Raw genomic sequence first — 27,982 nt, 5'->3', positions numbered from 1 at the left:
GGGTTTGTGCCATGAGGAATGTCACTATAGTTAATGTACTGTGAATCATGATTGATTGAACGTACAGTATCTGCTTAACAACAATACATTTAGAAAACAGCATCTTTGGGATGACCAATTCTCCAAAATTATAATAATATAAAATTGTGATTATTATGTTTATAGCAATTTTTGGCAATAGTTATTTTAACCCTAATTGATGGAGTGTGTACAAAAGTGCTCGACTCTTGCATTGTCAATACAAGATAATTTTATTGCCAATTCATGTGTGAAAATGATTCCTCATGCTCCCTCCCAACCATTCTTTTACAATTTAAGCCTGATGAATCTTGACATTGTCATCCTGGAATATGGCCATATTCTACATGGTTGTTTAAGAAATGGAAAGCTACACACTCCATCAATTAGGGTAAGAAGAACATTTACCTATGAATAATAAAATAAAATAAAAATAAAATGAGTTGTTTCATTTAATAGTTTTGATGACTTTATTAGGATTCTAAAATGTGTAAAGTGGTAATAATAAAACAAACTAGTAGAGTATGCCCAACGCCTAATGATTCAGGCACATATGAAAGAAAATGTGATGTTTAGATGATGTCTGCAATAAAATACCTTGAGGGAGAAGTGCTGAGTACAGATGACAAAGACCTCCAGACCCAGGCTGGTTTTCTTTAGTTCTGTGTGAAGAGCCTGCAGTTGCTTGGCCTGTTCTTCATAGCGACTCTGCAAGAGCTGCAACTCCTCGTGTCTCTCTACTTCATCTCGCTCTTTTTCTTTTTTCTGCTCTTCTTCTCTTTTCTTCTCTGGACCTGGGGAGCCAGTACGAGGCAAAATCTGAATGCTTGAGCCTCGAACTGCCACTGTTGCCTTCTGTTGCCTCTGAAGCACTAAAGGGGGAAACACAAAAGAAACAGCACTAAAAAATCAATTTCATTAAATTCATCTCAGAACTGCCCTGTGTGAATAAAACGGCCTCCATAATGCTAAGACACCCCAGGGAGTACTGTGCGCTTAACAACCATGAAACAATTTACATGAAGCTTTACCATAATTTCTATACCTAACTGGATTAGGTGAATACTCTATAAGTAAAGCAAATGGACTATTCAAAGACTAGACTGGTTTCATTGTAATGTTAAAATGAGGTATGTGACCCACAGCTTATGGCACAGTGGCTAAACAAACCATATCAAATCTTATAGTTCAAGTATAATAATGGAATACTTGAAATTCACAATATATGCATTACAATGGATGTAGCTATAGATTAGTCACATCATACAGATGATGCCTTTATGTAACTTAGTTACATAAATACATTATCAATTATTTATGCTATATAGAGATAAACTCAAACTAGCATACAAGTAAAAGATTTTTCATTTATAAAATATAAAACCAAGGCATAACATGCTTCAAGATAAGCAAGCAATCTAAAGCACTACTCATGCTAATGCTAATAGCAGCTAATGTTTTTGTTCTTACTGCTGCTGTGTGTTAGCATTCATCTCTTGATGAATTTGATAAACACATTGAGCCAAATGGAATGACAAGATGATTTACGGCCATCATTACTGTAGAAACTAATCTTCAGAAAAAAAGACTTGTCTGTGTAGAGCTGTTAATTGCTATGATGGAGTCATTGTTGTCCTCAGTGTTGAGTGTGCAAGCAATTTGTTTGTTAATGACTGGCATCAAATTTTTTCAATGCCCTTTACTGATGTATTAGGTATTGAATTAACCTCTTTATACATTTTAGCAAGCTACAGCTGTCCTATGTTCATTGTAAGATGCGTACTGTATAGAAATGTTGAGATACATTACCGTTCAAATTTTTTTTTTTTTTTTTTATTCAGCAAGGGCACATTAAATTGATCAAAAGAGACAGTAAATATATTAATAATGTTATAAACAGATTTCTATTTCAAATGAATGCTGTTCTATTCATCAAAGAATCCTGAAAAAAACATAATGTTTTAATATTAAATGTTTCTTGAGCAGCAAATCAACATATTAGAATGATTTCTGAAGGATCATGTGACACTGAAGACTGGAGTAATGATGCTGAAAATTCAGCTTTGCATCTCTGGAATAAATTACATTTTAAATTATACAAAATATTTATCAAATAAATGTCTTTGTTATCACAAGAGACATCTTTAAAAAAACATTTAAAAAAATCTGACCAACCCCAAACTTTTGAACGATGGTGTATAAAGTTAGACAATATCAAAGTATAAAACTAGCATCAATTTAAATAAACATTTAAAAAAATTATGCTGACTGAGAAAGCAAGAGGGCAAAGATTCACTCTGAAACCTCCACATATGTTTACCTTTTTCAATAACCCCCAACATTTTGTTTTAATGTCCTTCAGATGGATTCAAACTCTAATTATGAGTTCTGACCCCCAAAACCCATAATCTGCACCCCAGGAGGGATACAGACAGTACTGTGGGGATCAAATGCTGAAGACTGGGTATTGTTTTGATTATTGTTTCATTTTGTTCAACATGACAGCTGGACAGTGACCCCCAGTGGCCACACTGATTACATCTTAAATGCAGTACTCTTTCATTCTGTGTTTGTGTGTGTGTGTGTGTGTGTGTGTGTGTGTGTGTGTGTGTGTGTGTGTGTGTGTGTGTGTGTGTGTGTGTGTGTGTGTGTGTGTGTGTGTGTGTGTGTGTGTGTGTGTATAGAGAGAAAAATAAAGAGGTTTTCAGTGGCGATGTGAGCGTCAGATGAGATTTATCCAATATCGTGACATCATCTAATGGAAGCACTGTACTCTGCAGAGCAGCAGGGGACAGCTATGAAAGGAAAGCAATCTTGGGTTGATCTTTGTTTTGGTTGGTTACCTGGAGAGTGTGGTTTAGGAGACACTACAGCGAGTCTCTTAGGGGAAGAGAGAGATGAACGGGTGCCATCAGAACTCTTCTGGAATTCCTTACGGGATGCTATAGATAAAAAAAGACATCGGTGAGTTAATGGCAGTGTAGGAGGTTTCCTGAATTCAAGGACATTCAATTGGGGCACACATACAGTGTATGCGACTGCAAATCCATGAATGCATTTGCAACAGTAACCACCACCCCCTTTTCTATCTCTTTTCGTATCGCTCTCCTCTTCCATGGAGTCATAATATGGTCTCAGTGGTCCATGGATCGATTCCAATAAGAGGCAGCCAACCACAAAATAACGCTGCTGCCACACGGGCTGGACGACATGATATTCTGAGAGGCTGCAGGCATCCGTGCACATACAGTACAGAATACAGTATAAATATATTAAAAAATCAATCTCACAAATCTCAGATCTGTGGTCAGCCCAAATTGATATGAAAAAAAAAGAATATTTCTTGAAATAACCCTGATATTCATAATAATATAAAATGGTAAATGCATAGCAAGGATGCATTAAATCGATCAAAAGTGACATAGACATTTATAATGTTACAAAAGATTTATATTTCAAATGCTGATCTTTTGAACTTTTTTTTTCATCAAAGAATCATGAAAACAAATGTTTCCACAAATATATTAGGCAGCACAATGTTTTCAACATTGATAATACAAAGAAACGTTTCTTGAGTGACAAATCTGAATATATTATGATTTCTGAAGGATCAATTACATCAATAAATCAAATTTTAAACAGAAAATAAAATAAATAAATAATAAAATATATTATATATAATAAATAACAAAAATATTGTTATATTTTATATATAGTTTTAATTAAATAAATGCAGCCATTTCATTTCACCAATTCCACTATTGTGTGATCCATTATTTGTTGTGTTATGACCGGAAATGTATACAACAACACTGATTTTACAATATAGTATTTACATGTACAAATTACTACAAATTACTATATTATTATTATTGGTGATATCACCCGAACAGAACAGACTGGCACTGCCTATGGAATAATAGGAAAAGACTGAAGACACTGCTGGAGCTAGTTTCAAAGCTCCCATCTCACAACAGAAGGGGGTGCTTATGTTTTTGGGGTTGCTGCTTTTGGCTTACTTTTCCCCAACACAGCACACACACACAAACATCACATTTCAACAGGGGTCCCATGGCACCTAATTACTGCCAGCTCATTTCGACATGTAGCAGACAGCCATAGACACCCCTTTAGAATCCCAATAGACTCCCTCCTCCCTAGGACCACACTTCTACCCCACCCCCAATGCTGAGACAGCACCTCCGGCATCAGAGGCACCGGTGCACCATGGGTGGGTGCATTTGAGTATGCTTAACTCAAGTATGGCAGCCTAAAGCCTGCATGTGTGTTATTAATACTCGGTTTCCTTAGATTTATGAGAGTTATATGATAGCTGCACAGGATCTCTGAAATGTTTTTTAACAGCAGTGTCTCATGAATGTTGTCATCGCTCACTACCTTGACAGCATGCTAACCCTAAATCGGTACTTCATGATGGGCCAAGCTGCCCTGGCAGCCTTTTTGTCCCTCCAGGGTTCTGGAGATTTTGTCAGGATGACAAAGAGGGAAGCAGCAGGCAGAGCTATATGCTCTTAGAGCTGTGGCTAAGGATCGAAAAACGTGACGCTGAAAATGGGACAGAACTGATAACAACACTTGAGACAGAGGGGGACAGGATATAAAAAAAAGAGGAGGATGAGGAGGAAAGAAGAGGACCAAGGCATCTTAATAGCCTCATTATCCTTTAGGCAGAAGGACGAGTTCTGATTGGATAGGCTCTTCTGTAATGTCACCAGCATGCACAATGGTTCATCACTTGCTTTAATCGGATGATTACTTCTTAATGATCTGCCTAACTGAGCTGAGATAAACAGGTGATTGCAAGCAAGTGTATGAAATTCAGCTAGTATGCACTTTAATGAGTTTTCATTACAAGGTGTAAGCTCGTCTAAACAGATAGTTATAACAGAATGCAATACAACTAGAGTAATATTTAGTACTACAAGCATGCGTTTCAACAAGTACGCATTACAAGAGGTATGCACTACTTCAAGTAATCGTTTCAACTAGCATTCATTACACACACATGTACTTCAGCTAATATACACTATAAGAATGGACTTCCAATAGTTTACATTACACTTTCACTAAGTGTGCACTATAAAATGTATAGGGTTCAGCTAGTATCGGCTTTAATAAAAATGCACAAGGAGTATACAATTTAACTAGTAAGCACTTCAATGAGTATAAACTACAAAGAAGTATGCTCTAAACCAGACTATTCACATTAGAAAGCACTACAACTAGAGTGATCCTCAACCAGTACTACAACAAGCATATTTCAACAAATATGCATTATAGGAGGATGTGCACTTCTAGAAGTATGCACTTCAACTTGTATGCGCCATAAAAAAGTATGTGCTTCAATAAGTGTGTATAGCACATGAAAGTAGACAAGCCACTTTTCCCTTGCTGGGCTTAAGATGAATGAGTCTGAATGGCCTACTTCTTGAACACCAAGAAAGGCTGTTTTTTTTTCCTCTCAAGGAAAAGTCTTGACTAAACATAGGCTGCAACACCCACCAACTGGACTGTCCCATTATTCACATACGCAGAGGAGATTCATGACTCTGTAGAGGACATGGACAGGGAGGTAGCGCTGTTTACTTATGCCTGACAAGTACGCTCTCAGCTCTGTGTCCATGGATCAGTGGAGGTCTGTCTTCAAACTGGAGCTGCTGTCTGAGAATTCATCATGACATTTGACAGGTCACTTCTGGCAATGGAGGAAGCATGCAACCTCGATATTTCAACACGCCAACTGAACTAAATTCATCCTGAATTATGAAGAAACAAGCAAACAAAACTTCTATTACATACTAGTTTAAGGGCATATTTAGTGCAATGCTAGTAGTTCTAATGTAAACTATTTGAAGTCCATTCATACAGTATATACTAGTTGAAGTACATATTTGAGTAATGCATACTAGTTGAAACATACTTATTGTAGTTTAAACCTCCTATAGTGCGTACTTGTTGAAACACATGCTTGTTATTGTACCGGTTGAAGATCACTCTAGTTGTAGTGCATTCTAATGGGATTATCCTTGTTTAGAGCATACTTGGGTAACACTTTATAATAACGTTCAGTTGTAAGTCATTTATAAGTGGTTAGTTAATGATGAACTAATCATTTACAAAACATTCATAAATGATTAGCAAGTGATATACTAACATTTTATGTATGTTTTGTAAATTCCGTTACAAGTCATTTACAAGTGAGTAGTAAATTAACTAATTATTTATGAAACATGACTATGCGTTCATAAATGATTAATAAGTGATATGTTAATTATTGTATGTATGTTTTGTAGATTCAGTTATACGTCATTTACAATTGATTAGTTAATGATTAACTAATCGTTTACAAAACATGAATATGCGTTTCATAAATGTTTCATAAATTATGTTATTTTTTTTTGTATGTGTATGTATGTAGCAATTAAAGGGTGCAGAAAGTGTTGTAAATGCCTTGTATACACGTACAGATAATTTGTAACAGGTAAGTAACAGTGTTCAACACAATGATGTGTAAACACATGAATAAATCATTTACAACACTTTCTGCATCCCCTAATCTAAAGTGTAAACTATTCATCACTTGTAAATGTGTTACACATCATTCGTAGATTACCACTTCAAGAATCAATAAGGCATAAGATCAACGAATCTTGTCTACGAATGATGTGTAATACATTTACAAGTGATGAATAGTTTACACTTTAAGATTAGGGGATGTAGAAAGTGTTGTAAATGATTTATTCATGCGTTTACACATCATCTATAACAGGTGTTGAACACTGTAGTGTGTACTGCAGTGTAAGTGCTGACTGGTGAGAGTATAGATAGCTGTCTTCTCTGAAACACATGGAGTCTTTAAACACTGTGCACCTGATGTGAGCAAAACATACAAAAAAATTTAACAATTTATTAAACATTTATGAAACGCATAGTCATGTTTTGTAAATGATTAGTTAATCATTAACTAATCAAATGTAAATTACTTATAACTGAATCTACAAAACATACATAAAATAATGAACATATCACTTATTAATCATTTATGAATGCATAGTTATGTTTCATAAATGATTAGTTAAACATTTACTTATCACTTGTAAATGACTTGTAACGGAATTTACAAAACATGCATATAATGTTAGTATATCACTTGCTAATCATTTATGAATGTTTTGTAAATGATTAGTTCATCATTAACTAACCATTTATAAAGGACTTACAACTGAACGTTACTATAAAGTGTTACCGCATACTAGCATACTACGTCCATGTTTTATAGTGTGCACTTAGTGAAGCACATACTTTTTGTAGTGCATACTAGTTGAAGTGCATACTTATCAGAGAGCATCTTGTAATATAAACTATTTGAAATTCATTCTTATAGCATAAGCATATACTAGCTTAAGTACATATTTTTGTAATGTATGCTAGTTGAAACAAATACTTATAGAAGTGCATACCTCTTGTGGTCCGTACTTGTTTAAACACATGCTTGTTGTAGTACTGGTTGTAGATCACTCTAGTTGTAGTACATTCTAATGGGATTAGTCTTGTTTGGAGCATACTTCTTAGAGTGCATTCTTCTAATTCAAATTCATACATTTCATACTCCTAATAGAGCATATTGAAACACATACTAGCTATACAATACGAAGTCCATCCGTTTTAAAGTGTACACTTACTGAAGCACATACTTTTTGTAGTGCATAATAATCAGAGAGCAACTTTTAATTATGCACTATTTGAAGTTCATTCTTATAGTATATAGGCCTACTAGCTGAAGCATATTTGTGTGATGCATGCTAGTTGAAAAATACTTGTAGTAGTGCATACCTCGTGTAGCACATGCTTGTTTAAACATGCTTGTTGTAGCACTGAATATCATTGTTTGTATTAGTGGTGCATATGCCTTGTAGTGCATTCTGGTTTGATTTCATACTTCTTGAAGTGCATACTGGCTGAAAATATGGAGGTTTGGTCCACTTACCCACAGGGGAGCTTCGAGAAGGGGGCAGAATCGAGCGGCGTGTGAGTGCAGGAGTGTTGGGGGGTTGAGGGTTGCTGCGGCAGGGTGCTCTGGATCCATCTCCAGGGGGCGACGTGGTGACACGGTGAAACGGTGGCTCATCATTTATACTGTTGGGCCCTGAAATCCAAAAAAGAAAAAAAAAATGTTTGCTCTGGAATTGAGCTGCATATACAGTAATTCATTGTGCATCACACAGTAGTCTAGACACTGAATACTGTAGGTCAATTTCTTGTTCTCTGATTTACTGTGAATGCTTAATCAGACTGTGCTCATCTTGCTCTCACCTTCGCTGTCTCCCTCTGCTGCTATCTAAGCACATTATTCATCATCTGTGGTGGATAAGAATTCATCTAACTGCTCATTAACCCCACAACTGAACCCAGACCATCCGTTTATCCCACTCTAGGCTTGATCAATAACCGCAGCCCAGCTCAATATGACTAAATGCTGCAATAAAATGAGAACTGCTTGCCATGTAAAAGAAAAAAAAAAATAACTCAAGACATAGTATCTCTTCAATGAGCCATAACAGATTTCACAAATCACATAGGCACTTTTATATAACGGGTCCTTTGAAAGACACTTTCCTCTCTATTTTAGCTTAGTTTCAGACTGTAAGGCGACACCATTCTCGGGAGCCCGTACAGAACGCTGCTCTGCTGCTGTGCTATCTCTATGATTTATGAAGTGCTGAGAGAGTATTCCAGGAACAGAGAAGAGCAGACAGATGCAGAAATGCTGACAGTACACTGTCATAAGTGTTTTTAAATGCCATATTTTATAACTCCCATGTAACCTGAAGAGTAGAGCAGCCAACAGTCAAAGAGATTTTGTTAGCATGAAACATATACTGTAGCCTTTACTCGGCATTAAACATAACCACACTAACAGAATCACTTATCTACGGCAAGAATATTCTGCGTTAAAGGCAATTTGAGGGTGATCTGATAAGGGTAAAGAACTGGAACAAAGTTCTGGCTGCAGAGATGGTGTTTCGGAAACAGCAGGAAGTGCCACACAGCCCTAAAGCTCTCACAGCAGGATATGTTAAGGTGCAGAGCAGCTGAGAGACGCATTTGATTGGCTGCCGGGAAATAAACCTCGCTGCTCATTGGTGGATTCTCCCCCAAATCTCTGTGAGAACCAGTTAACTGCTTGCATTGTGTGTAACTGGGTTAGTAGCACAGAGACTCAATCCTTAAGATTTTTTTACAGTTTCATCAGCTCTCTGGATTTACATAATCATCCAAATGATGGGAGCATTATACTTGTGTGGATTGGATCACATCGTGCACCTAAGATATATACCGTTAAAAATCAGTAGAAAGCATCACGCTCTATTTATACACATCACTTTTTATGAACAAAGTACAATATGAAACTGAAACTTTTTTTCCTTTCAAGAAAAGGGTTTAAAAACAGACTGAACCTCTACATTACATGAGCAGTTTGTTTGTTTGTTTGTTTGTTTTAAATGAGATCTGTAAAGTTTGCAACCCTATTGCAACATTTGGAAAATGTCTTAATACAGTCGAAAATCTGGATTTGTGTGATTTTGTTATTTTCATTAATTAAATATTACATTTAAAATCAAACAAAACAGGTATATATATATATATATATATATATATATAACAGGTTGTAAGATTTACCCTAAATTAATCATTTATATTTGGTATACAATAAAACAAAACTTTGGTAGCACAATTGCTGAGATTAATAAATGCAGTCAACAGTAAAATTTGACAAAAGTCAGATATTTAATTCCGAAAAAAAATTATATATGTTATATACATTAATTGTAGTAACACAGCATTACAGGATTTACATTCTGATTTATGAAGCCAAGGGATTTAGCCCCTGTCTCTCTCTAGTTCACTGAACTGTTCCATTCACACATGCCATGCAGCAGTCTTTTTACATACTGAACCCAACTATCATCTGCAGGTGTGTTTATATTCTTATGCTGTTCAAGTGCTTGAGTTGTTGACAAAAATGTTTTTAATTAAGGGAAATCTCGAATGAATTTAGTTAGCTCAGAAAAGAGTACAAATGGTTAGTGAACATTAAGATCACATTAATCTTCTTAAAAAAGAAAAAAAAAGCTTTAAATTTAAAATTAAGCTTATAAAAATGTAACACACACACACTTAAGGTCCTGGAAATTCAGTGCAGAGAAGCAATTCACACTTGCTGAATTGAAAACAATGCTGCTGACATTTCGATCATAATGAAGACAAATTCTCAGCTTAATATGAGTAATACAAATATACAATTCAGTTTGAGCTGAATAATGTATCATAACAATGCACCAGAAGAGAATGTGAAAAATAGTAGAAGATTAATTAAATGTGGTTCTGGTGTGGATGAAATTCAGAACCAAATAGTCAGCACTTCTTCTCTGGCCTTCTGGCCAACAGAGACAAATGTAATGTGATAAGACAAAAGCAAAAAAAGGATTTCAGCAGAGATGGAGGAAAACAATGTGTCGGGAAGGAGGAGAGCATAGGAATGCATCCCACGTTGGCCACCACTATTAGAGAAATAAATGATAGACTGGGGAGGAGATAAAAGAAGGGCTAGATAGTTAAATCACCACTGACAAAACCAATATTAGTGGAAATAGAAAGCAAAAAGATGCAAGAGAAATATAAATATTTGGGAGGAAAGAGCTCACGTTAAGGATAAGGATTGGGATGGCTTATAAGTGACAAAGGAAATGTGATGGGGACCAGATGTTATTCCAGCACAGAGGGTTATTTCCCATCTACCAACATTTAGATGGCACAGCGGAAAAATCCGAATGAAAAATCGTGCCCGGTGAACACAGCAGTGACCCATTAAGAGATGGCACTTGCGATGCATTATTAAGCACAGAGCATCAGAGGTGCTCCTGAGGATGCCTGGACGTAAACATTATGCAAATGAAACCCCTCCACTCACAGCCACATGGCAGGACGGGTGCCACTCCAATACTAATACCAAACGGACCAGTGGAATACTGATTCACTGCTCAGCACTGCTTGAAGCAACTGGACCAATGGGCCAAAACGGACAACAAACTAGTATTTTAGGTAGTGTGCACTAAAACATTTGGACATGTAATATGGACTAGGTAGTACACTCTAGTACAGTACTAGTACAATATACAGTGCACTAGGAAAAAATACCACATTAGGAAATATGCACTAGATAGTGTAGTACAAAACTAATACATAAAGTAGAGTACACTAAAACTTTAGGTTACACTATTGGACTATTTTGGACTAAAATTGGCTATTTTCGATAGTCCATTTTAGACATCCAATTAACTATAAGTAACTTTGCGACTACATGTCAACTAACTCTCATTGGAGTATGAGTATAGGTTAGGGTTAGTGTTTGGGTTAGTAGACTAAATTGTGTTGGGGACCATCAAATTAATGTGTTAGCAGACATTAAGCAGACAGTCTACAAATACTCTAATGACTGGTAGTTGACATGTAGTTGCAGTTACTTATAGTTAGTAGATTGTCTAAAGTGGACTATCGAAATAAAGTATTTAGTATGTTCAACTTACCATAGTACAAAACAAAGTGTGCACTAGATAGCATACAGTACAAAATCCCAAAATGGTGTACAATGAAACAATACCATGTTAGGATGTGTGCACTTTTATCCCACACTATTATCTGGAAGACCCCCTGTTGGACACCCCTGTACTACCAGATTAGGTATTTCTGTCCTTTTTTAACTATTGATAGACTCTGAGAAGATACTTTTTACGTTTTTATTATATACAACTACTCATAACACAATACCTAACTCATGATATTAAGCTGACCATGATACAACATTAAAAATGAATGTTTTTTAACTAAGAAAGAGGGAAATTTTTTAGATATTGGAATAGTAGAAGATAAAAAACAGGCCTGGCAGCACTCTGAGAAACGCCCTCTCTCTTGCGCTCTCTCTGGGAGGCTTAAGAGGGATAATGGAAACGGAAGTTAGCTGAAACAGAGAGCTAGAGATGGCTTGGGATTTTGAGGAAGAAAAGCCTGGTTTGAATCTTCATCCACAGAAAAAAATCCCGTAAAAGCTTTCAGGGAAATAGATAGAATGGGATTAAGACATGTGAGGTAATCAGGCTCCTGGGTGGTTATCGATAAGGAGCGAGCAGGTCAGTGCTAATGCAGGCTGGCACATCATGTAATGTCATTCTAAATCATTATGGTGTCATATTAATATTTAAGAGTAATGCTTATGATATATGCATGACTTGCTAGTGCTAGGCCATACATTAGAATCAGAGCTAGTCTTTACACGGTACAGCTGAGATTGAGAAGGCAGGAGGAAACAGACACTCCTTAGGGGTAAAAATAGAGAAAAAGTTCATTAGCATCTCTCTGCGAAGTAGGATCATCCAGAGCTCAGCGGTTTGGTGAGTGTGTGAGTCAGCAGTAGGGTACCCAGAGAACAGACTGCCCACCATCAAATCTGACAGACGTGGGATTTAAAAGCATACTTATTAAACATACCAATGAGACAAAAACGTGCACAATCTAGACTAGAGCAACACACCTATAGTGAAAGTGTATATGTTTAGTGTGTGAGAATGTTTCCTGTGCGTGTGAGTGTGCATGTATGCTGTGGTGAACCATCTGTTCTCAGCAGTGTGCATGAGTCAGAGATGGGCTGGAGCGATGGCATCTGTGCTCTCACACCTCCCCCTCTCCACCTCTCCTCACTTTCTATAACACCTTCCTACTGTCGCTCCCTTTCCTCTTTTCCAACTCTTTTTCTATCCTGTTCTTCCATGTTTTTTGTGTGTTTTTACATGAAAAGTGTGCTCTAGATAGTGTGTAGTGCAGTGAATGAGAATTGTGTTTAAATGACATATGTAGTTTTACAATATGAGACGTGTATTCCTTGTCCTAAATAATACGTGAGATTAGAATTAGCACATTCTAAATTATAGTATGGTATATTAAAATAGTATGCAAATTGTGCTTGGATGATTTACTTTTATAAATTGTATTTATGCTAATCTCTAAAGTAATATAATAGTAATAATATTATCTTAATTATATTATATTATATTATATTTGTTATATATATAAATATTAGATGAAAATATGAAGTGAAAATTAGAAATGTGGCCTTGGAATCTAACTAAATTTTTTTTATTAAGTTACTTAAATTACTAAAACTAAAAACAAAAATAAAACATTAAAGGACAAGTTCGGTATTTTACACTTAAAGCCCTGTTTTCAGATCGTTTCTGATGAAATACAATGGTTAAGATTGAAATTTGGACAAATGCTGCTGGCCCGAGAATTTTCTGTTTCTGTGGTAGCACCCCCCCCCCCCCCCACCTCCCCCCACCTCCACCTCCACAATGGTTGCATAGGTGCACTGGAATAATCCTTCCTAAAACGCATTAAACTTTCGTTTACAAAGACGTGAAACTCACCGAGTGCAGTCAGGGGTGTTCACTGATATGCTCACACAAAAATCGCTGCAAAAGATGCTTTCCAACAGGTTTTATCGTAGTTTTTGTCCAACTCCATTGACTTGTATTGGATGAAACCCCCCCCCCATAAATATTTTCTCATCGGATCTGCACAAATCACGTAGGTGACCCATTTTGTTTTTAAAACGGCGAATTTCGCCGAAAGGTGAGGAGTTTTCATGCCTGCACCTTCCCCAACTCCACCTGTATAGATCTGCTACTGGGGGTTTATTCATGTACGTTACATGTGCAGCAGCAGCAGCAGCAGCATGTCTTACATGCTCACACCAATGTCTGTGAATGTATTGGTAGTAGCAAGTCTCTGTACTTGCTCTGCAACAGCACCAAGACCAAATGCATTAACATTGCCATATCCATTACCAATCTCTATTACCATACCAATCTCCCGAGAGTTGTCATGACAGAAATTGTGTGCACAATGCAGTGTGTATTACAAAAAAAGAAGTCAACTAGACGTAAGAAAGTAGTTCACTTGGCAGAGTTGTTCAGCAGTGGATGCCTAGTGTATTGCAAAACAATCGAATCAGGTAGTAGATATTCCACTATGAAACCAGGTATATTAACTTCAGATATTTATATTTCTGATAGCACTGATATTTCTCCCCTTCATTTTCTCTTCTCTTACTTCTCAACAGCTGTGTAAGTGGTGCAAGTTCCCAAGTGCAGAACACAATGCTGATCTCAGACAATATTCACACATGTTTTCCTTAGAGATTGTTCCCAGATTTATATCTGTCCAGGGAGCTGGATGTTTTATAACTCCAATTGAGTATATAGTCAGTGTTGGGTAAGTTACTCTAAAAAAGTAATTAATCACTAGCTACTAATTATATCTTCAACAGTGTGATTACTGTACTAATTGCTCTCTTTAAAAGTATTGTATTACGTATTACTAATTACTTTATAAATCCCATTTCAACCTCGACCAGTTGAACAATACAATGATAGACATGAAACTGCTTTACTAATTCTTTCAAATAAATAATATAAAATTGCATAAATTATTCTTGCAACTCACCAAAGTATTTAAAGGGAGAAGGGTGCATTAAAAACATTTTGACATTTTGATGTTAAATCCACTATTGGATTGAAATAATTGCCCAAAACTCTTGTAAACACAGACCATAAGAGAGACCAGTTCTCTCTTGGACATAAATGTGGAGTGTAAAGAATAAGAGGCAGTTATTTAGTTATGAAGCAAGTATCGCTGTTGCTCATAAACTGTAGTTGCTCATACTTAGTGTATAGAACATTAGAACAGAACCCTAACCCTTTCCATGGAAACAAGGGTGGGCAAGATCAATATCTTTACAGAACCCTTAGACCTTCACATACAAACAAAACACATCTAAGGACGAGCTCATACAAATGAAAATCAATGAAAGCAGCATCACCTTGACTGAAGGTCATTGTCTTTGTGTTGTAGTGTATGTTTGTGAATGTGTGTGTAATCTCCTCGGCGTGTACTTTACTTTGTTGTTACAGGAAAGGTCACATCTGATATGTTCAAGTTGTTAGTGTGCTTCAAGTTAAAAGTGTTACTGGACACTGTATGAAATCTATTTTATACAAGCACTTTAACTAGAACAACTTCAAACTTGTGACTTGAATTTCAGACTCTTGATGATTTTACTTGAGGAGTTCTGAAATATCCCAGAGACCAGTCACGTTCAAGGAGCGAATGTCACTGAAGAAACCCCAATAGACAATGAACTGAGATGAAGAAGGAAACGCAAGAAATAAGAGATTTTGGCATGTTCCCGACAGGCTGCGGCATGTGATCGCATCCATCAATGCTGCATGCAAGCTGGGAGCTCACACCAACAAACTGACAGTTAGCAATCTCCAAAGATAAATTACACTCAGACAGATTTTAAAAAAAGATAAAGAAGAGGATATGTTGCCCCAGCCGGAGAGAGGGATGAGATGTGTGATATTTGAAATAGATGAAAAATTGCATCTTTTATTGCGCTCTCTCTGAGAGTGAAGGTGGGGCTGTGATGTCTCTATATAAAGAAACTCTGTCTGGGTCTTTGTTAAGGTCAGACGATGCTGGGATTCTCAGAAGCTCACAGTCAGAAGCCAACAGCTTCAAACGGAGTGTTGCCTTTCAGCGCAGTGGCTAATATCAGCCCGCTAAAGCTATTCACTCCCCTACTGAGACAAAGAGGACATAGACAATTATTGATAAAGATAGATTTTTTGTCTCTTTGACAGAGACAAAGATAGATTCATGTGTATAATTATCAATTAATTGTTGTTTCATTTGGTTCTTTAGCTAAATTCATTGACAACTACCGCTGTTAGATTTAATCGTTCACTTCTTCTTAAAGGGATGGTTCACCCAAAAAAGAAAATTCTGTTGTAATTTACTAACCGACACATCGTTCCAAACCCCAAGACTTTCTTTCTTCTGTGGAACACAATAGGATGTGCAACACTTTTCCATACAACGAAAGTGAATGGGGTCTGATGCGGTCGATTTCTAAAAATACCAAATAAGACATAATAACATTAAAGTAGCCCATTATGATTTGTGTGCTATATATTCCAAGTCTTCTGCAGTCATACGATAGCTTTACATAAAGAATAAAGCAAATGTATAATTTAATGCATTTTAATGAAAATCTTCTTTTCTGCCACACAGTCTTGTTATTTTAACTAAAACTAAAAGTATCAAAAAAAATCAAAACTGAAATAAAATAAAATATAAATATTAGCAAAGAAAACAACTTAAATTACTAAACTAAAGAACTAAAAACAAATACAAACAGATCAAAGCTACTGTAAATATATAACTAATAAAAATAACAAAAAGAAAATGACAAACTAAAATGAAAAAGAAATAGAACAACAACTATTTCAAAATATTATTTAATACTATAATAGTATACAACTAAAATAACTGCCACTGCAGCTTGCAAATCTCATTTGCGTCCTCAAACTACGGCAGAAGGTACGATTTTAACTAAATAAACATTTAGACTTCACTTTATTCCTCATACACAGCTATCCTGTGGGTTCAGTCATTTGGAATATAGTGCACAACTCATATGGACTACTGTAATGGCACATTCATTACGCCAATTTGTAATTTTTAGAGTGTAACAGCCCCAGTTCCCATTCACTTTCAATGAATGAAAAAGAGCTGCATTAACATTCCACCTAATATCTATTATTGCGCTCCATGTGAGAAATAAGACACAGGTTTGGAATGACATGAAATGACAAGAATAACAATTTTTTCTTTTTTCACTATCACTTTTAAAGGTTCCTCTGATATTTTAGACAACATCAAGCCATGACATGAGACTAACAAAGCCCATGTGACAGATCTCATTTCCTAAAGCATAACCTATTAATCTACATGAGGTTGAAAATGAGAGGCAAACATTGACTTGCTGCTCTACCTATCCGGCTGCTCAAACACTAATGACAGCTTAATAAGTCTAGTAGGATTTGCCGTCATCATTCACACTCTCCAATTCAGCCAATTACAAGTGGACCAGCCTTAATCATTCAGGCCTGAGAAATCGATCAACTGTTTGTGAGGACCAGTCCAGAGAGGCCTCTGGTATCTACAGGAATCCTAGGTCAATATTTCACACTGATTCACCACCAAGCCTAAAGCAACAGTCGGTCATTACGCAAGCCATTGAATACAACACACACGACCAGCAAATGCCCTTGTTTACCTAGAGGACAGGTGGACACAACACAATGATGCTCTCAGGGGGTAAAGGTTCTTCATAAAATGTATACACTTGTGCCATTATATTCCACAGTACTATTTACACACTTAAAGATCCTTAATATCGGCAAACAATAGCCACATTCTCAGTGACAACTAAAGACTATTCATTTTATCTAGTGTTTGACTGCTTTTTGTGTTTGTTCTAGGCCTCCAGAAAGTCAATATGCATTCGAAACACCATCAGATCAGCAATCAGCCCTGTAACACATTCAACACTTCAGAGAGAGAGAGAGAGAGAGAGAGAGAGAGAGAGAGAGAGAGAGAGAGAGAGAGAGAGAGAGAGAGAGAGAGAGAGAGAGAGAGAGAGAGAGAGAGAGAGAGAGAGAGAGAGAGAGAGAGAGAGAGAGAGAGAGAGAGAGAGAGAGAGAGAGAGAGAGACACTCATTTGCACCTCTGACTTACATATTAAATAGTGTGGAAGGAATGTGAAAATACAATGACTATAAATAGATCTCATAGGTACACACATTGAATGTATGCAATAAGCATCGCACGGCTGTACTAAATATTATGCACACCCTGCTGGGTGGATCATAGGCCTAATTTCAACGAGGAATAATGAACTTCGCTATGGAAATTTCAGTAATGAGTTCTAACATAACAGACACACAGTATGTCAGGACATGACTATGGAGAGATACATGACAATTTAGACAATTTGCAGATACAAAACACTGTTTGTAACGACCCCAATTCTGCAGTGGCCTAAAAAAGTATTTGGACACTTAATAATGTCTGCATGCTGTTCGGTTTATATCAAACAAAGTTGTATCTGCACCAACTGCAATGCTACCACTAAAACGAAAACTATTAAAAACAGTTTCCATTAAATGAAATAGAGCTGAAATAAAAAAATAAAAAAATATTAGATGAAAATTAGAAATGTTGCCTTGGCAACTAAGGGAAATAATTTAAGTACTAAAAATACAAAAACTAAAACTGAAATGATCTTTCCTTAAAGGTGCAGTAAGCAATTTCTGAGAAACAACCCTAACAAACACACCCCTCCCTTCATTGCTCCGCCCCCAAAATGCACAAACACGCAATGCAAGAGTTGATGTCTCTTTATAATAGCCGAAGCGAAGCAAAATAATGCTTTGCGAAAAATAAAGCAAAGATGGCGAATGAACGACAAGGAACATGCATTATATACAAGCAAGATATGCCAGCAGCACACCAGATAATGACACTCAAAAACTGTCCTGTTACTAAAACTAACATTAAAACAATAGCATACCTTGGTTCTGTGAAACATAGCTAAACTAATGTTACTTACGTATGGAGCAAAAACAATGAAACCACAGTGTCCGTTTTCAGGCCTTCTCGCTTAGGTCTGGAAAGCTTCTCTAATATTAATGCAGGTTCTAAAACTCTTGCCTGATCATAACCCTTGTTTTTCCAGTGATATTCCTCTGACCTTTTCTCAATGTCTCTCAGCCATCTCTCTTTCTACAGTCTTTTTTAAATCTCCCTCTTGCTCACTCGCTCTCCTCCCCCATCATGATTGTATATTGGTTGATATAAGTGTTGGTTGATATCATGATTGGCTATAAGTGTGTTGTGGTGTTCAGTCCGATCCAGTTTTAACAAGGTTTTTCAGAAATCACTTAAAGGGATAGTTCACCCAAAAAATCTATCATCATCTACTCACCCGTATAAATATCTTTATCCTGCTGAACACAAAGGAAGATGTTTTGAAAAAGTTTGTAACCAGGCTGCTTTGGGGCACTATTGACTTCCATAGTAGGAAAAAAAAAATACTATGGAAGTCAATGGTGCCCCAGAACTGTTCAGATTCCCACATTCTTCAAAATATCTTCCTTTGTGTTTAGCAGAACAAATACATTTATACAGGTTTGGAATGACATGAGGGTGAGTAATGATGACAGAATTTTCATTTTTGGGTGAAATATCCCTTTAACATCTTTAACTGGCCTTTATTTCATTTTACATGAATATACGAAGACATCCTTTTTGTTAATTATTTTAATAAAACATTTGATCTGTTTTATAATTTGAAACAAACTTCAAAAGTGTGCTGTCTGTCTTTAAAATTAATGTTTTTCAGGGCTCCTGTTTACAAAATAGTGTTTGGGGCCACACCTTTCCACTTTCATTTTCTCAGTATTTCTCTTGTGCATCTGTTTGCTCCATACAAACAGGATTGTGAACGCTGAGGGATTCCTCTTCCCAAGTGATTCCAGGATAAAAAGACCTGATGACATAACTCATCCAGTGACGCATGTAACTCCAGATGCCTGAATCTGCAGCTACGTCAACTGTTACCAGGAGAAGCCCGGCCAATATCACTTATGTAGGTCGCATTAAAAACACATGCGGCGCCGCATACAGATGCCAATTTTCAAAGACGGCCCCCTTTAAAAGCAGACTGGAATCTACTTCAGCAGGCTCTGATCATACCGTGGATCTTTCATGTTGACTCACGGAGCTAGTTATGAAAGAAGCCCACTCGGATCAAACATAAAGTTTCTTCTCTGACCTAAAACAAAGGCCAACTAAAGAAAAGTCTGATTTTGTAAAACAAATACTCAACTTTTTTGTGTGTTTTTTGGTCTGCTACGCTTAATATCCCATGATTCCATGTTAGAGCACACAGTTATGAGCAGAATATGTTAATGAAAGGGGATATGCACACTGCTTGTAGGCAGAGTTAATAAAATGATGCAAATTGCATTATAATTAACTCTAAAAAGTGGAGCATTATGCTTTTATGTAAACTGTACCTCAGGGATCTCACATAACAATGCACTCAGCTACAAGTACTTTAGATGGCATCTTAAATTGTATTGTGTACAGGTGTTTAGTGGGGTCTAAAAGTCTGAGACCTCAATTGAAAATGCTTCTGTTTAGCATTTTTCTATTTGAATAATTTTTTAGGGCAACAATTTGAGTGAAACATTAACGTGAATTTTGTAATGCCTTTTGTTTCAAAGACAACTGACCTTCTGTACAAAGGCTTTCACATGGTAAGTGTCAAAAATGTTCATACACTACCGTTCAAAGGTTTGGTGTCCGCAAGATTTTATTTTATTTTTGAAAGAAACTAATACTTTTATTCAGCAGCAAGGATGCATTAAATCGATCAAAAGTCACTGTAAAACATTCATAATGTTACAAGCGATTTTTATTTAGAATAAATGCTGTTTGTTTAGCACCAAATCATTAGAATGATTTCTGAAGAATCATGTGACACTGAAGACTGGAGTAATGATGCTGAAAATCCAGCTTTGCCATCACTGGAATAAATTACATTTTAAGATTTATTAAAATAGAAAACAGTTATTTTTAATCGTAATATTTCACAATATTACTGCTGTATTTTTGCAGCCTCTGTGTGCTTTTTTCAAAAACATTAACACATTTTTAATGTGGTTTCAGATTTTCAGGCCCCACTGTACAAATCTACATTTATATATCTGAATGCATAGAGTTTGTGTTTCAGTAACTCACGGAAGGCGGGTCGGCAGGGGTCACTCCGTGTGCTGTCGGTCGAGTGGTTACTGGACACGGAGGAGACGCTAGAGCTTCGAACAAACCCAAAGGCAGCCAGACGAGCCGGCGGGAGGCGCGAGTATCCAGGAGGACGGAGGCCAGTCTGAGCTGGCTTCGGCAAGAAGGATTTAGCAGCTAACCCAGTCGCCACCGTCTTTCTCTGATCTGAGGGTGAATAAGACTATGATTAGTACTCAAATTCACTGAAAAAGAGCGGTCTAGGAAATAAAAACCACCACATACTGCTTTTTGCAGGTCAACTATGCACAACATATTCTTGTTTTAATGCTGTGACAAAATGAGGCATATAAATGTTTTCTGTTGGTTGATCACATGATTGTCGCAACTGAGAAACAGACGCAGGAAAAGAAATTCAGAAAACACAAGAAAAAAAGAAAGTGAGTGTTGTGTCCTAAAATGAACTATTTCTAGGCAGACTGGCTTTAAAGATACTCACAGTAGGATAGAGAGAGAGACTGTGGTGTTTTACAGCCTCTCTCTGATGAGAGGTAAAAATCGCTTTAAAAAACTCCTGAAAGAATAATAAAGAGGTTGGAGGCTGTCTGCCTCCTCTGCCCACAGCACGACTGACCATTCATCAACATATATATCACTGTAATATTCACATGGAGAAGAGCGATGAGTCACATTTCTCATCCACGGAGGGAGTCTAATTTAATATAAAATGTTTGCCAAAACATAATCTTAGATGTTCCATAAAGCCCCTATATGAGCTCAAAAAGCTTTAATATAAATGATTAAGAATTTCATTAATCTATTAATTATGTGCAATAAAAGTGTGTGGATGGTTTCTGGATGTACTTGCAATTGTGTGGTTCTGATTGGACAGCGTCTGGTGCTTAACAGGAGTTTACAGGTCTCCAGCAGAAGCCCTTTCTTTTTTAATTAGTCTAGGAGGCCAGTTGTTAAAGAGGCCATTGATTCCTCTAAAAGCAGTTGTGCACAAATGATTGTGATATCAGTGCTTAATAATGGCCTCAGTTGAATTTTACACCAGTAAAGATGATAAAATCTGTTTACATGTAATTCATAAGGATCATTATCTTTTTTCCCCCCACTCTCAGCTCTTTGCACTGTAGGTATTCATATCAGATACCTCTTACTGCTGGCACCATGGGAACTGTCCTGCTGTCAAATAAAAAAAATATGATTTTAGGAAGCACAAGAAGAAGAGGGAAGTCGCACAAAAATATGCAAATGCAAAGAGCCACAGTGGGGTGAATTTAGGGACCCACTTCCAGGCTTGCTTTGAACTGGCAGTCTCCTCCCACCTGAGGTCATAATTTGGGGCAGGTGGAGAGAATGATCCCCTCCTGCTCTTGGAGATAAAGCACCTCGAGTTCCCTGTTCCCAAGACGCTGTGATTGGAGCAAACCGTGGCGCATACTAAATGACAATCTACCGTTTCTCATTTTGTCTGTCGCATTCTCAGACGTTTATTAGACTGCAGTGTCAGCAGTATGCTTCAAAGACGCATTCTTCACAAATGAAAACACACACATACACACTCAAGCAAATGCACACAACAAAGCACCCTCTCATCCATTCATCTCTAATCAAAGTTTCCCTGGCTCAATCGCTTCCCCCAGCGCCCCCTCCCACCCCAACCCCGGGCCATCAAGGTCTTTAATGAAATTGCAGGCTGCTTCAAGTGAGGGTTGTGGTCATTAAAGATAAATGTGTTCCTGTTCTCTCTCTCTGTGATTTTTTTTTTTTCACCATCAATCGTCTTTATTTCTTCCTATACCTACTTCCCAATATTTGCGGATTGCCCAGATCATTAGTCATCCATCATAGCTTTGATTTTGCATTTTCAATGTTTATTTCTTTTTTTTTTCCATACAAAGAAAGTGAATGGTGACCACAGCTGTTCCCATTCATTTTTACTGTATGGACATTTTTTTAATTTTTTTCAAGCATTTTTACAAGCTTGGAAATTCTGCCAATGAGAAATTGTTGGGTGAACTGCCCCTTTAACACCACAGTGGAGTCATTTTCTCAAAGTGTTACGAATAAATAAAAAGGAAAAGGAATGTGTGTGTATGCGTGTGTGTGTGTACATTTTTAATTATGGATTGAAGCTCAAGAACTCATTGATTTCTTACTGAGTGTTAAAATGCACGAATACATTACTAGAGCTCTTTTAACAAGCCATCATTGGTTCAGTGATAAACACTTAACTGTATTAATGAAGAATGAAATGCTGCTAAACTGTATGTTGACAGTTTGACAGTTAAAACAGAAACAGAAACTGAAAGTCCTTGAAAACAAACTAACTGAACATAACTGTGACTTATGTCATGTTAATAAAAACACAGAAAATACATTGCATAATGCCAAAAGAAGGTACTCTTGCTGGTCGCCATAGACAGCTCTTTAGTGATTGCAATCTAAGGATGTAACAAAACCCAATAAGCAATCAGAGATTCTTTGCTATGGTACTTCAGTGCATTAGACAAATTCCAAGAAGATTTTAATCAAAGACCGATTTTTGTCGACCGAGCCTAGTGACCAGAATCAATTGTTTTCATTGTTTGAGAGTGTGAAAAATTATGTGACATGAGATGATCTATAACTCCAGTGGGAAATAATTACCAACTTCAGAGCAATCAGACAGGCAATTTTGAAAGTCATACCAGAAGAGTGTAATACAAACTGTTAGACAGTAGTTTCTCTATAATAATAATAATAATAATAATTAAAGCTGCAAGCAGCATTTATGGGGGTTCAAGCGGGCCTTTAAGAACACATGTGTAAAATATATATTACGTTTTATTTAGCAAGTATGTAAACACTTAGAAAACTTAGGAAACCAAAAGTAATTTATAAAAGATCATATAAGAGATTCAGTCAGTAATCATTTTGTACAGACGTAAATAATGTAAGTTGGAAATATACATTGAAAAATTAAACAAATGTGGAAAAAAATGTGGAGTACACTATACTCCACTAATATCTCTTACTGTTCACAAGTTATAGCCATTTTAGTAAAAGTGGCCCCGGTCACATCAAACATTTTGGTTCCCTTTAGCGGCCGTGAATTGGGCATCATTTTTTTTATGATTATTAATTGTCACTCTGCAGAGAATATGTCTGCAGTGGTTTGGTTCCGATCAGGTCAAAAACCTAGGAGTAGATCGCAAAAGTAGGTTTTTCAAAAAACCTCAATTTACTCAAAAATGGCGCCTGAAGGTCGAGCAAATCCGAGGCATGCATTTTGCTGGCCAAGTACTAGCAAAGGATTCCAACAATATAAGACACATGAGCCTAAGCCTAACGGTTTAGGAGTTATGAGCCATTTCGTACTTTTGACCGCTGTAGCGCCCCCATCAGGCCGATCGGGGCGGGCCCTGGTGACGTTGTAGGTGGTGTGAGTACTACCAGCCCTCAAAGTTTCAAGTCTCTACGACTTACGGTTCAGTCTGCCCGATCAGTTTTAGATGGAGAATGCTGCATCATAGGAAAATTAACAATAACAATAGTGTTTCAGCACTACGTGCCTGAACCCCTAATAATAATAATCTCTCTTTAGGAGAACCTTTCTCTTGACATATTTTATACCATTTCAGGGGTCAAACTATCAGAGTAAAACTCTGTACCACAAGCCTGTGTCTTTATATACTTTACTGTAGCATCCTTAAAATCATATAATGTTTCAAATACATTTATAAATTGTGACCAGGCGTAGTTACAAATATTGGCATGATTTAATTTGTTTATTGCTTTGCACTTCAAAGCATCACAAACAGGGCCAAGCAGCAAGAAATCGGCATCCGCATTAATGGAGACCGCCATGGGTTTGCTGTGAGATAACGGTGTGCAGATAGACAGATGCCCTCTAGAAAAAAACACGTAGGATGATGGCAGTGCTGGTAGTGGTTTAAAGATGAAATAATTCATATCTTCACCTTGGCAGGCAAAGTTGTCGGAAATGAAGTGTGCTTTAGAAACTGTAAGGAACTTTTAAGCTCAGACAGAACTCCCCCAAGATGAATGTGAATTTTATTTATATTTAACTGAATGCCAGGAGGTAAAGTGTATTTTACACTGACAAGAGACTGGGATGAGTTTATCTGTAACAATTACAAATGCATAGCTGACAGGGATGAGAAGACTTATGGTGTTATCTTCCTTCTTTCTATTTAAATCTATTCATCTCAAAATACTCCAGAGTCACTTCCACCCTAAGGATGAAGCCTTGGTGTTACTATCAGTCAAAAAACGTTTCTATGACAACTTTGGCATGGGTTTCTACTGAACTTATACCAGTGTGGCATGTAAAGCATTCAATTTTACTAATAAAAATCTGTGTGAATTGTATAAAAGCCAAGTCTTTTGACTAATTTTGCCTTGCAAAGTAAACCATTGTCATCGTCCTACCTTGTGGTTCCTGAGGGATTTGAGTGGTCGGGTTTACTGCCTGCATTGGTTGACTGAAGGTCAATGGTGACTTTGGGAGACCTGTTTGGACCATCCTGTTCTTCGCAGCTGCAGAGGGAGACCTGTTTACAGCACCAACGCCAAGCTGGGGTCTTAGGCCACGTGGTGGACGAAAAAGACTCCCTGTATCCTGTGCTCCCATAGGGGGTCCGGAAGGATCCTCGGCTCCAGATACAGGAGATCCAAGGGTGACAGGAGACCTGGCCACCTAAACAAAAAACATTACATTACCACACGTTGCAGCTGCAGTCAATAAACTCTTCCAGTAGTACATAAAAAGTATTTAGTTAAAGAACAGCATATTGTTAAATGTCTAGTGCATTCCTTACAGCTGCAGATAGAGGCTTGTTAAGAGAACCATAGAAGCTGTCCGCTCGGCCTGCCATTTTTTGGGGCATGGTGTTGCTGGGTGGCTTAATCCCAGACACCATGAGTCCAGGAGAGAAGAACCGAACCTTCTGCATCTCTTGTCGATACTTATCGTAGAGTAAATTTGAGGCACTCAGCACAGCGGCTTCCCCTTGTTCTCCTACCGCTGGTTTGGCCTGTGTGCTGCTGTACGCTGAGAGTCGCGTAGGTAAGGATGATACCTCGTAAGTTCCCTCAAGAGACTGTGGTTTCACCTGCGGGGTCTTTCGAATGTATGTGATGATTTTGGGTCGGACACTTTTCGGTTTTGGTGGGCACTTGCTTGGAGGGGAGGTCTCCATTGAAGCCTCCATTGTTGGAGGAGGTTTATGGATGCTTGTGTTGATAGTTGTTTTGACTGGGGCTCTTAAGCCTGAGCTGTACCCAGCATAACCCAACTGAGGAGCTCGAGAAGGTAAAGTCTTGATGGGTGAGGATGGAGGCTGTCTTTGAGGAGACGTTGTGGTCTTGGGGGATGGAGGTGTCGAAGGTCTAGTGGGACTGCTGTAGGTCCGCCGACTGAAGTGAGTCTTCCTTTCTAGGCTGGAGGGACTTTCAGCACGATCTGCTGAGCTCTGCCTCTTCAAGTGTTGGGACTCTCGGGTGAAAGTCTGGTTTGGAAGCATTTCTGTGCTTGTGTTCTTACTGCAGACTTCTGTAGTCGGCAGCACTTGTTGATGGCTGTGATCTGTCTCTGAGGAGTGGGATTGTTGCTGGTCTGCCTGGGTGTCTAAGCTGGGATATCCTGAGGTTATTCGTTTTTCAGTAGAAAGAGGGCGGACTAGCTGCCTACAAGAAGGTAGCACCCTCACCATACCTTTCGGCACCTCGGTTGACATCCTTTTCCTGCCATTCTGCTCTGCTTCCATTGGGAATTTTTGCACTTTTACTGCTCCATTTGAAGGATACACTCCACTTTGAGTGATCAGCTTACTTCGGTCATATTGTGATTCCTGAGGCAGTGTAGTAGAGTTATGGTTTTGGTCCAAATCCCTGGGAAGCTCCCTGTTTCTCTCTGAGTGGATGTAGGATGGTTGCTGGTTCCTGCCTATGCCTGAGGTAGACTTGATGGACTGGGAAGAGAGAGGCTGTGTGCGGCCTGCACTGTCCAGGGCACTGGCTAAACTTCCACTGAGACTGGTCACTGCAGAAAGAGAAGATGCAAAAACGTTGCTTTCAGAACCACTTCGTGCTTCTCTCAGGGTCCTGTTTACCCCAGAACGAGAGCTAGAGGTCCTGAGGTCAAGGGGCTGTGAGTTCTCATTTGCATCTCCATCCACACTGTGGTTTTCATTGTGGTCTTTCCAAGGGGATCCAACAGTAGCGCTGACAGATGTGGATGTCAATGTCCTGTCACAGAGGTTATTTGCTCTCTTTCTACTTCTCACACTCGACATGTCTATCCCTTCTTCTTCCACAATAAATGTTTCTAACTCTTGACACTCAAGCAGTTCAAACTCTTCCAGCTCAGGGTCTTCACTCTGAGCATGTGTTCCCCAGATAATGATCCTCTCCTGGGCTTCAGAGTGTGATACAAGAGGGGGTAGTGGGCTGCCATGCTCTCTGTTATTTGAATGATTTTTCTCTTTGGTGATTTGATTGGCATTGGCGTCTTCCACAGTTTCTAGCAAAGGATGCTCGTCGTCATTCTGTATTTCTCCTTGTTGGTTGTCTTCACCGGCTTGTATATTTTCTTGCACATTCATGTTGTATCAGTCTGAGCTTCTCTCTCAAAAGCTCCACGGTAATCCTGGATCCATCAAAGGTCTTGTTCCCTCACTTGCCTTAACCTTGTCCTTCAAATTTTGTGGTTTGGATGGAGTGCAGAATCACAACATCATCTCACATTCTTTCCATTTCTACTCCAAGATACCGCCAAAGGACAGAGCTGTATTTGTTTGCTTCTCAACAGGGCAATGCACTTGATGAAATCATATCAGCTTTCAGGACCTTGAAATGCCTTGTTCATTCATCTGGTGCCAAACCTGCACAGAAGATAAGACATAAAATTGTGTAAACAGTGCAGAGAGTGCATCAGCACAAACCATTCCAAATGGGTTGTTAAATTTCTGTTACATTTACTAGATTTGCATTTATTTAGATTTAAACATTTAGGGCCCTATTTTAACGATCTGAAACGCAAGTGTCAAAGCGCAAAGCGCAAGTAACTTTGTGGGCGGGTCTCGGCGCTGTTGCTATTTTCCCGGCGGGATAAATGACTCTTGCGCCAGGCGCAAATCTAAAATGGGTTGGTCTGAAGTAGCTT

At 37.9% G+C, this 27,982-nt stretch overlaps 2 protein-coding genes across 3 annotated transcripts in view; one reads left to right on the top strand and one right to left on the bottom strand.

Moving 5' to 3' along the window:
* Positions 1-27,982, top strand: part of hephl1b (hephaestin-like 1b) — a 210,909-nt gene that overhangs the window by 94,587 nt on the left and 88,340 nt on the right. The gene's annotated exons all lie outside the window — the stretch shown is intronic.
* Positions 1-27,982, bottom strand: part of mtus2a (microtubule associated tumor suppressor candidate 2a) — a 64,698-nt gene that overhangs the window by 10,821 nt on the left and 25,895 nt on the right. For both annotated transcript variants that reach the window (XM_082157485.1, XM_082157486.1), the window contains exons 2-7: positions 25,638-27,701; positions 25,249-25,516; positions 20,806-21,012; positions 8,027-8,185; positions 2,862-2,960; positions 616-890 (exon numbers count right to left, since the gene is read on the bottom strand). In XM_082157485.1, the coding sequence (XP_082013611.1) occupies positions 616-890; positions 2,862-2,960; positions 8,027-8,185; positions 20,806-21,012; positions 25,249-25,516; positions 25,638-27,422 (2,793 nt within the window). In that variant the 5' untranslated portion in view covers positions 27,423-27,701. The remainder of the gene's footprint in view (positions 1-615; positions 891-2,861; positions 2,961-8,026; positions 8,186-20,805; positions 21,013-25,248; positions 25,517-25,637; positions 27,702-27,982) is intronic.

Source organism: Leuciscus leuciscus (genome assembly GCF_965113295.1).
Source record: "Leuciscus leuciscus genome assembly, chromosome: 24".
NCBI classification, from domain to species: Eukaryota; Metazoa; Chordata; class Actinopteri; order Cypriniformes; family Leuciscidae; genus Leuciscus; species Leuciscus leuciscus.
The sequence above is the reverse complement of the archived record's forward strand: the minus strand, read 5'-3'. Positions and strand labels throughout refer to the sequence as shown.